Raw genomic sequence first — 16,328 nt, forward strand, 5'->3', positions numbered from 1 at the left:
ACCACTGAACTAAATTTTTATTAAATTTTGTATGAAGCTTAAACTCTAAGGAAGGCATACATATATAGGCTACTTTTTTAAACCTACTAGTAGATATAGTGTTTTATTTATTTTTGAAAAATATTGTATCTTCTCTTTCTATAATTTAAATTTCAAAATAATTTTCGTACACAAGCAATATAATCAGTAAGAGAAAAAGTTTAATCATAAACTATAAGCATATAATATTATGTACTGTATTATATATTCTACTAAATAAATTTGACCGTATTTCGTTTAATAAATGGACACAGATATTAAAGACAAATAAATCTATTAAAAATTAACGATTCAAAGAACAAATTAACATGGCGTTAATAACAGGCAACTTACCTCCCACAGCGACGCAGGTGAGATTGACGTCAGTACCTTCGTCGTAAGGGCCAATCACGCCGCCCTTGATTTCATCGCCTTCCTGATCTAGGACCAGCAGCCTCTCGGGAGGTACTGTTAATCATAATTAAATTTACAAGTGCGAATTAAGCGTTAGTAGAACGGTGGTTTAAGGACGGAAAAAAGTCTCGGGTTCGATTCCAATCCCTTAAAGAATTATTGTTCTAACTCTTAACACAAGCTGAGAGCCTAATTGGAGAAGTAAATACAAATATTAGTACTTCATACTAGGGCTTTGCTGCTTATCTTAAAAGTGACTGTTTGTTGTTTGTTACGCTTAACTATTTAAACGATCGTCGCGAAATAGTTTATATACCTTTCCAGATATACATAAGAATGTATATATTTGATTTAAGTTACGTTTAAATTAGACATAAAATTATCTTTTCAAATACGCTGGTTTAAGCAATTTTGAACTTTCATCGCAAGGGATAAGATTGAATTTACAAAGATACAAGTTAACAAGAAACTCCATTGTAGTTTCGTCCTATACAGAACACATATTTTATCTAAATAAATACAATGAAGTCAATGTGAGGTAGCCTTACATTTAAGAAAAAAATATTTACATTTCCATTTGGATTTAGTCGTTAAACAGTTAATTAAATTGAGTATTACTTTAATTCGAAGCACATAATATATTTCGGATTAGCCTAACGATTATGAAAATATATATTAATGTAGATTTAACAATGTAAAGAACAGAAATTCAAGACATCGATACAAGACTTTGTAGGTGATAAAAAAGCGTGGAATTAATACTTGTTGACTTCCACGCAGGATACATTACATACATATATAATTTATTTAACTAATATGACTATATTTTGTAAATGTTGAAAAAGAGTAACTACTGAGTTTCTTGCCGGTTCTTCTCGGTAGAATCCACTTTCCGAACCGACGGTAGCTTCACTTAGTTGTTAAATGACGATTCAAAAGTGCTTGTAAAAGCTTACTTGAATAAAGTTTCATTTATAAAGTTTGGATCACCAATAGTTGCCATACCAAAAAACTTCATAGAAATGGAAACAATTAACAGTTGATATAGTCTACTTATAACATAATTGAAAATTTTGTGATACTTACTGAGTATTGTAAGATTCAGCCGAGTATTCTTCGTGGGTGACCTGATGAAGTCCACTCGGCATCTGTACTGGCCATCGTCTTCAGCTCTGTAAAATAAATAGCTTTACAATTTTGGTAATCCAGTCTGGATTTGATTGTTTTTGTTCTTTTTCTAGGACATTGCAAAAATAATCATCATTCTTGCCTCAAACTTTGGAACTAACACTCAACCCTTGAGAGAGCATTGACAATTGTACTTTTGTGGTAGAATAAATAAATGGCGGCTACAGACAGACAGATAGACAAAAATTGAATTTAATTTAATGTGTATGTATATATGTCACCGTAACATTACAAAATTCGTTAAATTACAATCTGACGAGACAGATTATAATCTGTAGAAATATTGTGAACCGTCAAATATGACTGCAATTTAACGTTTTATTTTTCTCTATATTGTAATCTATCGATGGGAAGCTGTCAAATAGTGCACTGGTTTAAAACGGATGCATGACGCGTGCTGATTGGTTGAACGTTATGTGCTCCCCGCCGGCCTGAAATCCGCCATATTATTTCACCGTAAACTTGCAAATACCGTCATATACCCTGCTCCTCCGCCAGTTATGTAAATAAAAATAACATAATTTTTCTTTTTTTTTAAATTAACATGGCTATTTTTATTACAAAAGTTGTTCAAGAGAACAAGACATTCGTAGAAAATGTCGAAATATCGAGCTCCACCGAAGAAAAATGAAAAACATGGTTAATAACCCGAAATCAATAACTTTAGTTATAACATAATCTATCAATGAGAATTGCTTTAAATTTGAACGCCATTGTGATCGATGCAAACATTAAAATAAATAATAAATAACGCCTGTGAAATGTTAACGCCGTTATTTTAACAAGTATCGCGTTTCGTGTCCCACAATTCAAACAAATATAAAAAAAAAACACAAACTATGTTCGAAACTTGGCTTTTTAAATAAATAAGGCTGCTTATAGAATGTACGAATATATTAAATTTTAATTTATTTTCGTAAATAAATATTAAAATATTTTACTAATTCGATCTGTGTAATTGATGACTAATTGAAAATCAGTCTCGGAATATCTTAGAAGTTAAATGGATACACCTATTTCTGATATGGTTACTGCCATTGCTTACCAAATATATTTTCATTCTGCGTTCGTGCATTTTGTTTATAATTTAAACGACGCCGTGTTTTAAATGAACTTCCTATCTTAATATTAACTATCCTATAAATTATTTTACTGCCCTATAAATTATCAAGGCAATAGTCCTACTACTTATAGGTAGTTTCACCGAGCATAATAATTAAAAATAGGAAATATAATACAATTTTAAACTATTATATAATAAATAACAATTCATAAAACCATACGATTAAAATTGAGCACAAATATGTTTTTTGATTGAATTGAGGGCGACTATCGTTACTTATAAATCTTTTACTTTAATACTAATCGTAAAACATACTAGCGACCCGCCCCGGCTTCAATGTGGTGAAAAGGTGCAATGCTGATAAATAATTATTAATTCAACTTAATATATCAAACCAGCGTGTGTCCACAGCTTAAGAGCGGCGTTGTTTGATCTCGTCTACAATTGACATAACAAGTAATCCCATCTCTGTGTTTGTTTTATATTATGTTACAAAGTAACTCGAAAACTGTCGTTGTGAAATTTTTTTTTAGTAAGACATTTATTATTATTTATTTATTTTAATGTAATATAAATATTTTTTTACAATGTTTACTGAATTTTGCATTATATTATTATTTGGATTATTGAATTATTTTTTATTTTTAATTAGTAATATAACGGTTCATATTTGACGGTTCACATTTTTATTTTTTAATTAGTTATTGGATTTTATAAATTGATATATGTTCTGAAATTAAATGTTAACTGCGGAATTATTAATAATGTTTTTATAGTCAAGTAACGCATTGTATTTCTATAGTATTATACATAAGTTTTTCTTTGTAAATAAATACATTTTTAAAGTGATTTTTGTGCAAGCGAGTATTTATTCTTGTAATGAAACGCATTCATTAATCACACGGTGTAATTACTAGAACATGTTCATCATGACATATTGCCTCTCGCGATTGAAAGAGCTTAAAGCACATATTAAAGAGATAATATTTATAAAGTTATAGTCCAACTAATTAATTCATTTTCGTAATGAATGAATCCAAACGCTAGAGGTCGATGAACTTTAATAGCCCGAGGATTGAACCTTGAATCAATAGATTTAACCATTGAACCACTAGATGAATGAATCAGTCACGTGACATCTCTATTCGATCATTAATCAAGAGATCTAATGATGTTTGTGATTAATTATACAAAAAAAATACTTTGTGTAGTACTAGTAGGCTTTTGTGCAAGCCCACCTAGATAGGTACCACCCACTATGAAAATGAGAAACTACTATTTTTTCTGATTTTGCTATTGGTTGGTGGACATGCATATGGGCCACCTGATGGTAAGTGGTCACCAACACCCATAGACAATGGCGCTGTAAGAAACAGTAACCATTTCTTTCATCGCCAATGTGCCACCAACCTTGGGAACTACGATGTTATGTCCCATGTGTCTGTAGTACTTTTCAACCGACTTCAAAAAGGAGGATATTATCAATTCGTCTGTATTTTTTTTTATGTGTTACCTCATAACTTTTCACTGGGTGGACCGATTTTGATATTTTTTTTTTGTTTGAAAGGTAGTGCTTCCCGTGGGTTCCCATTTTAATTTTATTTTTTTCCGATGATAGTATCCCTATGATAAATAAAATTTTAACAAAAAGAAAAACCGACTTCAAACAAAACACTATTTTAAAACAAATAAAAATGCACTGAAAAGTAATAAAAATAATTGCATATTTAACATATTTTTTAGAGTCCTCCTAGGTGAAATGAAATGAAAAATATTAGACTACTTAAAAGTCGATTTACGATTATATAACGTAGTTATAGTTATTGTTATATTTGGAGCATTTTTGAAGTCGGTTGAAAAAACCAGTAACTTCTCATTCTCCTTATATCAAGAGGCAAAATACACACACAGTCACAGAGTTCACACACACATATGTAAATAATAAATGAAAGTTTTGTATTACCTTAGTTTGGTGAGTAATAACACTGCTGGCTCTGTGTTGGTGCGGAATGTGGCTCGCGTGGACAGCGTCGAGGGATCAGACCAGTGTGACGTCACACCCTCCCGTTTGTCATATCTAATTAATTGAAAAGAAAATAGATTAGTTTATTATTAAGATTAAATTTAAAACAATTACGTTCTAGAATTACATATGCTAGTGTAATTATTTATAGTACAGTCGGGGTAAGAAAAGCTTCGTCACCTTAAGATCTATTTTCGTGTGCTCAGTATGGGCGATAATCTGCTTTACCGATCGAGAATGACATATTGCGTCGCAATGATTTGATGTTTAGATTCAAAAGGTACTAAGAGTTTACAACTTGATAAAGGAATCAATTTGAAAACTGACAAAGGTTTTCTTACTGTACTTACTGTACTTACATGATTAAATAATGTACTTAAGAGTTGTCATACAACAACAACAACAACAGCCTGTAAATTCCCACTGCTGGGCTAAAGGCCTCCTCTCCCTTTGAGGAGAAGGTTTGGAACATATTCCACCACGCTGTTCCAATGCGGGTTGGTGGAATACACATGTGGCAGAATTTCTATGAAATTTGTCACATGCAGGTTTCCTCACGATGTTTTCCTTCACCGCCGAGCACGAGATGAATTAAAAAGACAAATTAAGTGCATGAATCAGCGGTGCTTGCCTGGGTTTGAATCCGCAATCATCGGTTAAGACGCACGCGTTCTAACCACTGGGCCATCTCGACTCATCGCGTTATCATACATTTGCCTATAAATTAATTAATAACTAATTTTAAGACAGAGACGAGTCGTGGGACTCTCATTTCGAACAAAGTTGCTTTCGCTGTATATTGTATAAAAGTAGCATAGGGGAAGGTTGCTATGATTGGACCACTTAACTTTATGACATCATATCTCATGAAATATCATCGACAAACAGAAACCAGATGTTTTAATGTAATGCTATTTATGTAAATTAATGATAATTAAATTATTGGCAATGAAAGTTGGGAGATTTTAAAAATATACTAAAATAACTTTTCAATGAGGAGTTTCTTTCTTTGGACCACCGTCACCTTGAATGGACCACTAAGTTGCCATCATTGGACTTAGAAACATTTGTATTAACGGTCCAATGAAGGTGACTCGAGTGAAATACAAAATAAGAATTACTTTTTTATTCAAAAGTTTTTATAATGATCATATATATTTTTTTCTTTGTAAACGAATATTATAAATATCTGTTTAGGAAATTTTCACGAGATCAACAAGTTTTATCGGTCATTATGTATTGTTATAATGACTGATAACAGTGACTTTAATTTCGAGTAGGGACTTTCATAGAAAAAAAATCATATTTATTTAATTTCACACAAATTTTCATTCGGAAAATTCATACACACAAAAACATTTCTTAGAACTATATTAAGTGAAAATAAGTAATTCGATGAGTTTCTTTGATTGGACTGGTCCAATAATGGCGTCACCATAGTGGTCCATTGATGGCAACTAGGTATGTCCACAGAACGAATGCGGGTATTTAAAAATATGTAAAATAAGGTAAAAAACTTCATCATCTCTGTAAAAGCAGATAAATTTGCTATCCTGATCTATTACAATTATCAAACATAAATAAATACAACGCTATTTACATCAGTTTGTTGATGGCTCGGTTTTTATATTACGGTGGCCGCTGGCACAAGTGTAAGCTACGAGCGACACGTCGCAAGCGCAATGAAGTTTGGCTGGTGGGCAACGGGTGCGGTACTGCTGCCTAGCATGGTATTGAACTGATCATAATACGCATAGTTTTTGAAAGAATTAGGTGGTCCAATAAAAGAGCCGGTCCAATGATAGCAACCTTCCCCTACTATGCAGTATCTTATATATACATTGGGGGACAATATAAGGAATCATAGTAGATCTAATATTTAATTTCGGCCCAATCAGTCGAATATATAAGAAGATTTATACAAAATTTCGTCCCCTTTTCTATCCCCTTAGGGGGTGGAATTTATCAAAATCTTTTTTTAAGGGAATGTCACGTCCTAACATCTAACTGCATGTCAAATTTCAGCACGTCCGTCCTGTGGTTTGGGCTGTGCGATGATAGATCACTTTATTTATTATTTCAGTCAGTCAGTCACATTTGAGTTATATATATTTAGATAAATCTATATTTAGTAGTGTTTAAATATTAACGATTCAAATACCCTTAACTGTAATATTTACTTGATTAAAATAAAATAAATTCCATTTGATTTCGAAGCGATGAGTCCACTTGAATAAATTATATTTTGATATTTTTAATTACCTACGTATCGTTTGTATACGTTACTAGTTCAGGGATCAACTGGAATAAATTATTACGGAACCACATTTAATATTTGTCATGGACTCTCAAATATACGGAACTCTAGCTATCACATTCTATCATATTGTCTGTAGCGTAAAGGCTTAAGAAGTAAAAGGTCACAAGATCTATTCTGACCCATTGAGCTATTGTCGTTCTCACTTCTAACACAAGATTTAAGCTTAATTATACCTCATATAGGAAATAGTAATTCTGTATAGTTATATTGCTACTATTATTTTTTGTATAGTCATAATAATAACTAAAACAATCATTTTTTCCAGTCAATTTACACAAAGAAATATATCTTTCAATATTCTTAATGCATCACACATCAATCAGTAAGATATTTTATTTAGTAGTTTTTTAATATATAGGGAGCACTTAATTTTATACATAGCAGTCTGTAAATTTTCACACAACTGGGCTTACACCTTCTCCCTTAGGGGAAAGATTTTTGGAACATAATTTAATTGAAATTACGTACATGCAAGTTTTCTCACGATTATTTTCTTCAAGACAAATTATAAACACATTAACATCTGAATTAAATAAAACACAACAATCAATTCTAATTATCTGAATTTGAACATGCAATAATCGGTTAAGACGCACACATTTCAACCACTGGGCCCTGTATGGTTAAAATAATTTCGTTGAATATTTGATTATAGAGATTTACCTTCATAATTACGCATCTGATCTAAGTATCCTTGTCACTCACTGTCAGTACTTAATATCTTAATCGAGCCTTAAAAGGCACCCGTGATTGGAGGCTTTTGGGTATGACGAGATGCATTTGACTTTCGCTCATTAATTGAACCTTGTGTCGTTAACTCGTGAGCTTTAATTTATGAATTTATTTTTTATGTCAGACATCTATTGGCGCCCTTAGGGAGTAAGGGCGTAACACCTATAGCGTGCATTCTTCGCCGCATTTGATAAATTGTGTGTGTGACTCGTACAATATATTCTTCGTTGCCATTATCTTAAAATAATAAGAAAATATATTTGAAAAATTATTATGCCCCCCCTTCCATTTCTTTCTTTCTGTCTCTTTCTATTGTACACATTTTTATGAAATATTATTTAAACTATTTAATCAATCTTTATTATAGCATTACACAGAAAAAAGTTTTTTCGTTACCACAGGATACATACCATATTTAAGCTTGGGTTGTTCTAGTTACCATAATAGATACTCGTGTCAGAGGGATCCATATTATCATTTAATTATTTTATTGTGTCTTAAATAACATTTAATATATAGCGAAGCTACCCATGAGAACCAGTGTACACTACTCGACCACGGAGGTCTTCGATATATATACAATGAAAACACATTTAGAATACTATTGTTATCTATTATTATTATTTACAGGGAGACATAGTGACGTCATCTCGACATTTTCGGGTGGTGTACACTCCATACGCAGAATGATTTTTATCGTACAAGTTGACCACAACTTTTAAATTAACTTTATTAAAGAAATTAAAAAAAAATTAAACTTGTTTGTACGAGGAGTCATGGTAGTCATAGTTTTAAAAGCTCGATTCCTGGAATTGCCAATATGACATTATATTGGCAATTCCAGGAATCGAGCGAAACGCAGCAGCGCATTAGAAAAAAATGTCGGACTCATCGCAAAAAAAATTCACTCACAAACTTTTAAATTTGTATGTGTTAAAAAAAAGCATTAATTTCTTGTACTGGGACCTACACCTTGTGGTTCATGTCTGTTATGCCGTTAACAGACATGGGCGGGTTTGTCATTCAGCCGCCTCACGGCGGCTGCCGCTGGTGGGGTTGCCGTTGCATGCCTTGGGCGATCCCGTTGCCACACCACTCCACGGCATGGTGGACCCGAGGATGGTTTTAGTGGGTAAGACAGGCCTTGGCACGGGGCCCTCATGGCCACGGTTGAGCCCCACATACCCGTCCTGGTGCCCCTATCGGGCGGAATGCGTAAAGCTTTTCCTCCTCGTCAAACAAAAAAAAGGGGCCTACACCTCATTCACCTGATAGCACGTTTGTTGGCTCACAAATGCATATTAAATTAGTTCGATACAACCGATTAAGATGTATGTATATTTGGTGACAAACGACAATACAATCTTCTATAATATATTCTATACGTCGAATGGCTTTAAAAAAGGCCTTGTTTTCAAAATGTTCTTTTTTAACTTGATAATTTATTACGTTGTAAAAATGCCAGCGTAATCGATTTATGAAACGCTATTTATCTTTAGTTTTATTATCAACTAGTTTCCGGTTTCGGCTTCGCCCGCCCTTTATAAGAGGTCAAGTGTATGCTACCTCTTTGGCTGTACCAAAGGGACAAGTATTTTGTGAAGTATGGTTGCGTCAGTTACTTTCGAAATTGTAATATTAGAGTCAGGATTACAATGGAGAAGAGTTTCAAATCCAATACTGTTTTCTGTTTTCATAATACCTTGTATATAAAATGTCGCGCTACTGGGTTAGTTGTTATTAAGCAAATTGTAGTAAAGTAAGTAAAGTAACAGCCCGTAAATTTCCCACTGCTGGGATAAGGCTTCCTCTTCCGTTAAGGAGAGGGTTTGGAACATATTCACCACGCTGTTTCAATGCGGGTTGGTGGAATGCACACGTGGCAGAATTTCGATAAAATTAGACACATGCAGATTTCTTCACGATGTTTTGCTTCACCGCTAGCACGAGATGAACGAAAATAAACACAAATTAAGCACACATATATATAGTTGCTTGCCTGGGTTTGAACTCGCGATCATCCGTTAAGATGCACGCGTTTTAACCACTGAGCCATCTCGGCTCTATCTACTATAGTGTCAAAACAAAACAGCAAACTTTGTGTCAAAGTTAAACTTCATCTATGTATATTGTAGTTTCATGTCACACTGAGCGCGCGCATCATAAGAAATAAATCATATTTTTTCAGAACGCACCTAAATTAAAACTTCAAAAATATAATCTATACATATAATAAAATTGGAGTGTCTGTATGTAATATTAAGATTTTTACTCAATGCATATGTATCTATACACGGTACATAAGTATATCAACATAACATTTTTTTCAACTTTTTCGGTCTGTCTGTCTGTTTGTTCCGCCTAATCTCTGGAACGGCTGGGCCGTAGGCCGGATATAATAGGGAGTAACTTAGGATACAATAATTTCTTGGTAAATTCAAACGCGTAAGGTCGTGGGCACAGCTAGTAATTAAATATATGACGTGGATACATGAGAATACAGAAACTTCCTTCAACACTAGAAGCTACCATACAATGTATTCTAATTAACACATGAAAATACATTGGTGTATGTGTCTTAAGCCACCTCAGTGTTTCCTCGAATTCATTAGCATCCCAATACAATGTTGCAATTCAATTCAACTTCAGACCACTTCAGCTGAAACTGATTCGGTTGTAAATTTTATAACGAATAAAAACACACAATTAACGACTCCTCGCGGAGTTCGTCTGGTTACTACAAGTTTTATAGATTTGCGTTAAATTTTAATGAGCGTTGAAAATCCGGAAGTAAAGTTTTATTTGCGTTTTAAAAGACGCTCGTTTATTAGATACTAGTGATCCGCCACGGCTTCGCACGCACAATACTGATACTAATACTATACTATACTACAAAATTTGTTTTTTTACGACATCAGAATACAATTTTCTAAAATTATCAGTGTTTATTTACTATAGACTATGAGAGCTGAGATGGCCCAGTGGTTAGAACGCGTGCATCTTAACCGATGATTACGGGTTCAAACCCAGGCAAGCACCACTATATATATGTGCTTAATTGTGTTTACAATTCATCTCGTGCTCGGCGGTGAAGGAAAACATCGTGAGGAAACCTGCATGTGTCTAATTTCATCGAATTTTGACGACCTCCATGGTCGAGTGGTGTGTAACCGGGTTTCATGGGTACGCCACTCTGAGGTCCCGGGTTTGATTCCCGGTCGCGTCAATGTAGATTACCATTAGTTTTCTATGTTGTCTTGGGTCTGGGTGTATGTGGTACCGTCGTTACTTCTGATTTCCATAACACAAGTGCTTCAGCTACTTAGATTGGGATCAGAGTAATGTATGTGATGTTGTCTCATATTTATTTATTAAATTCTGCCACATGTGCAATACACCAACCCGTATTGGAACAGCGTGGTGGAATATGTTCCAAACCCTCTCCTTAAATGGAAGAGGGGGCCTTATCCCAGCAGTAGGATGTTTGCAGGCTGTTACTTTATTACAATTTTCTAAAATTATCAGTGTTTCTTTACTATATTGTCAATGTATTATGTACATAAACCTTTCTCTCGAATCACTCTATCTATTAAACAAAATTGTTGCGTAGTAAAAAATTTAAGCATACAAATACATAGGGATAGAAAAAGCGTCTTTGTTTTATACTATGTAGTGACTAGTATCCGCCCGCGGCTTCGTTCTCGTTTTAGTGCGTTGGTTGTCATGTATCAAACAAAAAAGTAGCCTATGTCTTTCTTGGAGTTTAAGTTTGCTTCATACCAAGTTTTATGAATTTCGGTTGAGCGGTTTGGTCGTGAAAGAGCAACAGATAGAGAGACAGACACAATTACTTTCACATTTATAATATAGAATAGATAGATAGCGCTATTTGAATATTTTATGTAGAGTAAAAATTTTTAATCTGTGGTACAAAGAACAATGCTCCTCGAAGCCGTAGAAAGTATTCCAGGAAAAAATAACAAGAGTATTTATATTGGGAAACTTTATAAAATGTAAGAAATATTAAATCAAACAGTTTGTTTAATAAAATGGACACTTTCGTATGGATAGCTTATTAACTGGATAATGGACGAAGGGCTCAAGGGTACACATGTAGAATTTAAGGATAGCCAGGAGATCTGCATGAGTCGGTTAACTTACTAATTGTAAAAGTAAAAGTATTCAGTTAGTAAGTTTTATCAAACAACCGTACTCAGTATTGTTGTGCTGTTTGAAGGATGAGTAAGCTAGTGTAACAGGCACAACGGACATAACATCTTAGTTCTCAAGATTGGTGGCACATTGGCCTTAAGAGGAATTATTAATATTTCTTACAGCGCCATTATCAATGAGTAACGATGCCCACTAAATATTAGATACCAAACTATAACACAATAAAAGCACTGTACCGAAAAGTACGTATTCAATACGCCAGTAGAATGTATAGTATTTATTTATAGTCGGTTTTATTTTTACATTATTGCCCTGAAATTAACAAATAGAATTTTACAATAATTTTTAAATGTCGTTCCATGCGCCACCCTCTTTTGTTTTTTTTAATAATCCGTTTGCGCGGGAAAACATCATGTATTATTTTATACAGCCATACCAATATTCTAAAATCGATTACGCTTACGATACACTAAGAAAATATGAGTTTATTATAATATAAACGTATTAGCATAAAGAAGTATTTTTATTGTTATGTTAATTTAAATAATTGTATTAAGTAACATGACTTTGAATTTTTTAAATGTTGAAAAAGAGTAACTACTGAAGTTCTTGCCGGTTCTTCTCGGTAGAATCTATTTTCCGAACCGATGGTAGCTTCTCTTAATTGTTAATTGACGATTCTAATAAAAGTGCTTGTAGAAGCCCACTTGAATAAAGATTATTTTGATTTTGATTTTTGAACATACGTAAAGCAATTGGCTTGTCCTATCGTACCGAATATCCATCCAATCAGATGCTATCATTTAAATAATAGACTTTGGATCCACGATTCTGATTGGAGGATATATCCTTTTAGACATGACTTCAGCCCTTTCAATAGTATAATACTCACGTGTATATCGGCGTGTCGTGCCCTTGCTTGTACCAGATGACAAGGCCCATGCTGTCGTTGGGGAGCGTGGGTGTGACGTCACAAGGCAGCTCAACCGAGGCTCCTACGCCCGCGTGTAATGTCTCAATTGACGCTGTAAGCAAACATATGGAAATTATTATGAAATACTAGTAGTTGTCCGCAGCTTCACTCCCCGCAAGGCAAAAAAATTTATATATAAAAACTCTTTTCAATTTCAAACCTCTTTTTAGAATGCGCAAACTTAAATCGATAATTCCATTTTTAAACAATTTAAAACCAACCTTTGTGGTATTTTTTTCTTTTAAATTTGCAGTTTTATTGAAACCACGGAATGCTTTTGTACTATTTTATGAGCGGTCGCGCACTGATTGAATTATGTGATGCTCCGAAACTTGTATTATATTATCGATATCGATATTATTTATTGTAATTAATGTTAATAAATATACGTAATTACTGTTTTATTTGCTGGTTTGTTTAATCTTTGATCGTTAAAATTAATTTGTTTTATTATAAATATTCTTAATAATTTAACAATACACAATTAATTACTATATATTCTGCTGTCATTATCTAATGCTAACCTCATTTATCCACCAAAACAAAACACTAACGTTATATGTAATCTTAAGAAGAAACACCTATTTTGTATTCATAAAAATTTATATCGATAAAATTACAAATAATAACGCCCGAACACAGCACTAATTCTAAACAAAATTAAATAATACAAAATTCCATCGCAGGTAACACACATTCACAACACTATAACAAAAAAAAGCCGTACGCCAGGTGTTCCCAATCTGATCCAGAATCAACATTTAACAACGCGTCCGTTCATAATCCGAGCGTTCTCGAATCTTAGATAATCGAGACACGGGAATCGAACGAATCATTAGGAATAATAACGAGATGCCTTTGACGCGGATACGGCCATAAAAAAAAAACGAAGCGGGTCTTTTGAGCGTTCTATTTTTGAAAACGGAAATTTACATTTTATAAATCATTCGGTCATAATTTAAAGGCCTTTCAACATACACAAAAGCTTGCTTTTTAAATTGACTTGACGTATATATTATGTTGTTTTATGTCTTAAATTAAATGCCGTGATTGCTCAGTGGTAAGTCGAATGTGGGTTCTAATCCGGGCACGTGAATGTGTCGTATGAAATTATGACGTGATGAAAAACGCTATAAAAGTGTCGCCTCAAAAGGAGAGCATAGCAATGCGATATTAAAAATCTATGAATTTAACTTTACTTAAAGTAATTGTACAAAAAAATACTTTTTTTGGCTATTCCTTGGCGGACGAGCATATAAGCTACCTGATGGTAAGTGGTCTCCACCGCCCATAGACAAAGGCGCTGTAAGAAACATTAACCATTCCTTACATCACCAATGCGCTACCAAACTGTGTGTACTTACACTGGCTCACTCACCCTTCAAACCGGAACACAACATAGAATATCTAATGTCTAAATAATCTATCTAATAAACCTACCCAGACGGGCTTGCACAAAGCCCTACCACCAAGTAATCTATTCAGTTATTAACAATTCAACTTTACAGTATTATACGATCGCAGTGTTAGAAATGGAATCATTTTTACGTTCGTTGCACACTCGAGATTACTTGAAGTTGAGGTAAAACGAATAAGACCTCCTTTGTTTGTGTGCGTGTGTGTGTGTGTGTGTGTATCGTCCTTTATTTTTAACCGATATAAAAAAGAAGTATCCCAATTCGGCTTTGTTATACGTCAGTCGAATTATAATTATCAATTTGATTTATTCTTACATCCTAACTAATTATTAAATGTACTTGTTATTATTTTAAAATGTAGGAAATTATTTAAGTTGTTTAAAATTTATTATTAGTGTCTTCATTTGGTTTTTACCCGATAAATTAATGTGTCGATTATTGGATGTTAATTTGACTAAATTTGCGATAGCATATCAGAAGCTTTTGCCAATCACAGCGACTACTTGATAGTTGATAACGGCAGGCACTCTGGTTTGGGCACTCAACGAACGCACTACCAAAAAGTATTATAATATACTAGCGACCCGCCCCTGCTTCACACGGCTACAATACTAAACATAATTTGTTTATTTACGACATCACATTACGAACTTCTAAAATTATCAGTATTTCTTTACTACAGCGTCCATTGTAATATATACAAAAACCTTCCTCTTGGATCACTATACCTATTAAAAAAAACCGCATCATAATTTATTGAGTTTTAACCACGTTGTACTAAATGCATATATGTAAAATAACATATTTTTTAATGCCTGTACGATTATTAAAGTTATTAATTTCGGGATATTTACCATGTTTTTTATTTTTGTTCGGTGGAGCTCGATACTTTACGAATGTCTTGTTCACGAGACTGAAGTTTGCGGGTTGATATTGATAATTTTAGAAGTGTCCAAATCAAATCAAAAGAAACTTTATTCAAGTAAGCTTTTACAAGCACTTTTGGATCGTTATTTTACAATTAAGTGAAGCTACCACCGGTTCGGAAAGTAGATTCTACCGAGAAGAACCGCCAAGAAACTCAATAGTTACTCTTTTTTAACATATAAAAAATCCGAAGTCAAATATCGGAGTACCTCCTTTCTCGTACGTTTCCGGCGACAATAGTAGTGGCGACCGGTGTTTATCCCGAAATTTATAACTTTAATAATAAAAATAACCATGTTAATTTAAAATCGTATATAAATCCTACGATATATTTATTTCTCAAATGTATTTTGAATTTGTTCCTGATTTCCAGCGAACCACCTTACATTTGTGAAGGCATTTTACGAAGCCGTACAACTGTTTGTAGGAATGGTTTGTTCCATTTCTTGTTACTATTGAAAGGCATCGGTCAGGAGGTAAAGATCACGTGACTGTGTTTCTCGCTATTTGTAAAAGGGTTGCGTACATCGACTTACTTTCATTTGAAACTAATTTTCGCTTGCGACTTTGCTCTCGTGAACTAAGTTTTTTTTTATGTTATAGGGGGCAAAACGAGAAGGAGCAGCTCTGGAGCTCACCTAATGGAAAGATATCACCACCGCCCGTGAACATCTCCAACACGGGCGCTGCCGGCCTTTAAGTAAACAGTACGCTCTTTTCTTGAAGGTTCCCAAATCCTACCGGTTCGTAATGACCGCCTGCGAAAGCTGGTTCCACAGAACACTGGACATAATATTTTAATTTTATTTACATAACGCTCAATTATGATCAGACCTGCTGTCCTGTATGGATCGGAGTGTTGGGCTACAAAAGGGATGACTGAAAGACAATTGCATGTTGCGGAGATGAGAATGCTGAGAGGAATGTGTGGTGTTACGCGAATGGATAGAGTAAGGAATGAGTATATAAGAGGAAGTTTGAAAGTGATACCGATAGCCGAGAAGTTATGTGGAAGGCGGCTATCATGGTATGGGCATGTAATGCGGAGGAATGAGGAACACATTGTGAGGAAGGCCTTG

The 16,328-nt window shown here is 33.9% G+C and overlaps 1 protein-coding gene across 1 annotated transcript in view; it reads right to left on the reverse strand.

The window, feature by feature from the left end:
* Positions 1-16,328, reverse strand: part of LOC124540666 (nephrin-like) — a 119,032-nt gene that overhangs the window by 33,534 nt on the left and 69,170 nt on the right. Inside the window, exons 3-6 of the mRNA XM_047118333.1 lie at positions 12,824-12,956; positions 4,647-4,760; positions 1,519-1,604; positions 373-486 (exon numbers count right to left, since the gene is read on the reverse strand). Of these exons, the coding sequence (XP_046974289.1) occupies positions 373-486; positions 1,519-1,604; positions 4,647-4,760; positions 12,824-12,956 (447 nt within the window). The remainder of the gene's footprint in view (positions 1-372; positions 487-1,518; positions 1,605-4,646; positions 4,761-12,823; positions 12,957-16,328) is intronic.

The sequence above is a fragment of the Vanessa cardui genome, chromosome 26 (genome assembly GCF_905220365.1).
Source record: "Vanessa cardui chromosome 26, ilVanCard2.1, whole genome shotgun sequence".
Classification (NCBI taxonomy): domain Eukaryota; kingdom Metazoa; phylum Arthropoda; class Insecta; order Lepidoptera; family Nymphalidae; genus Vanessa; species Vanessa cardui.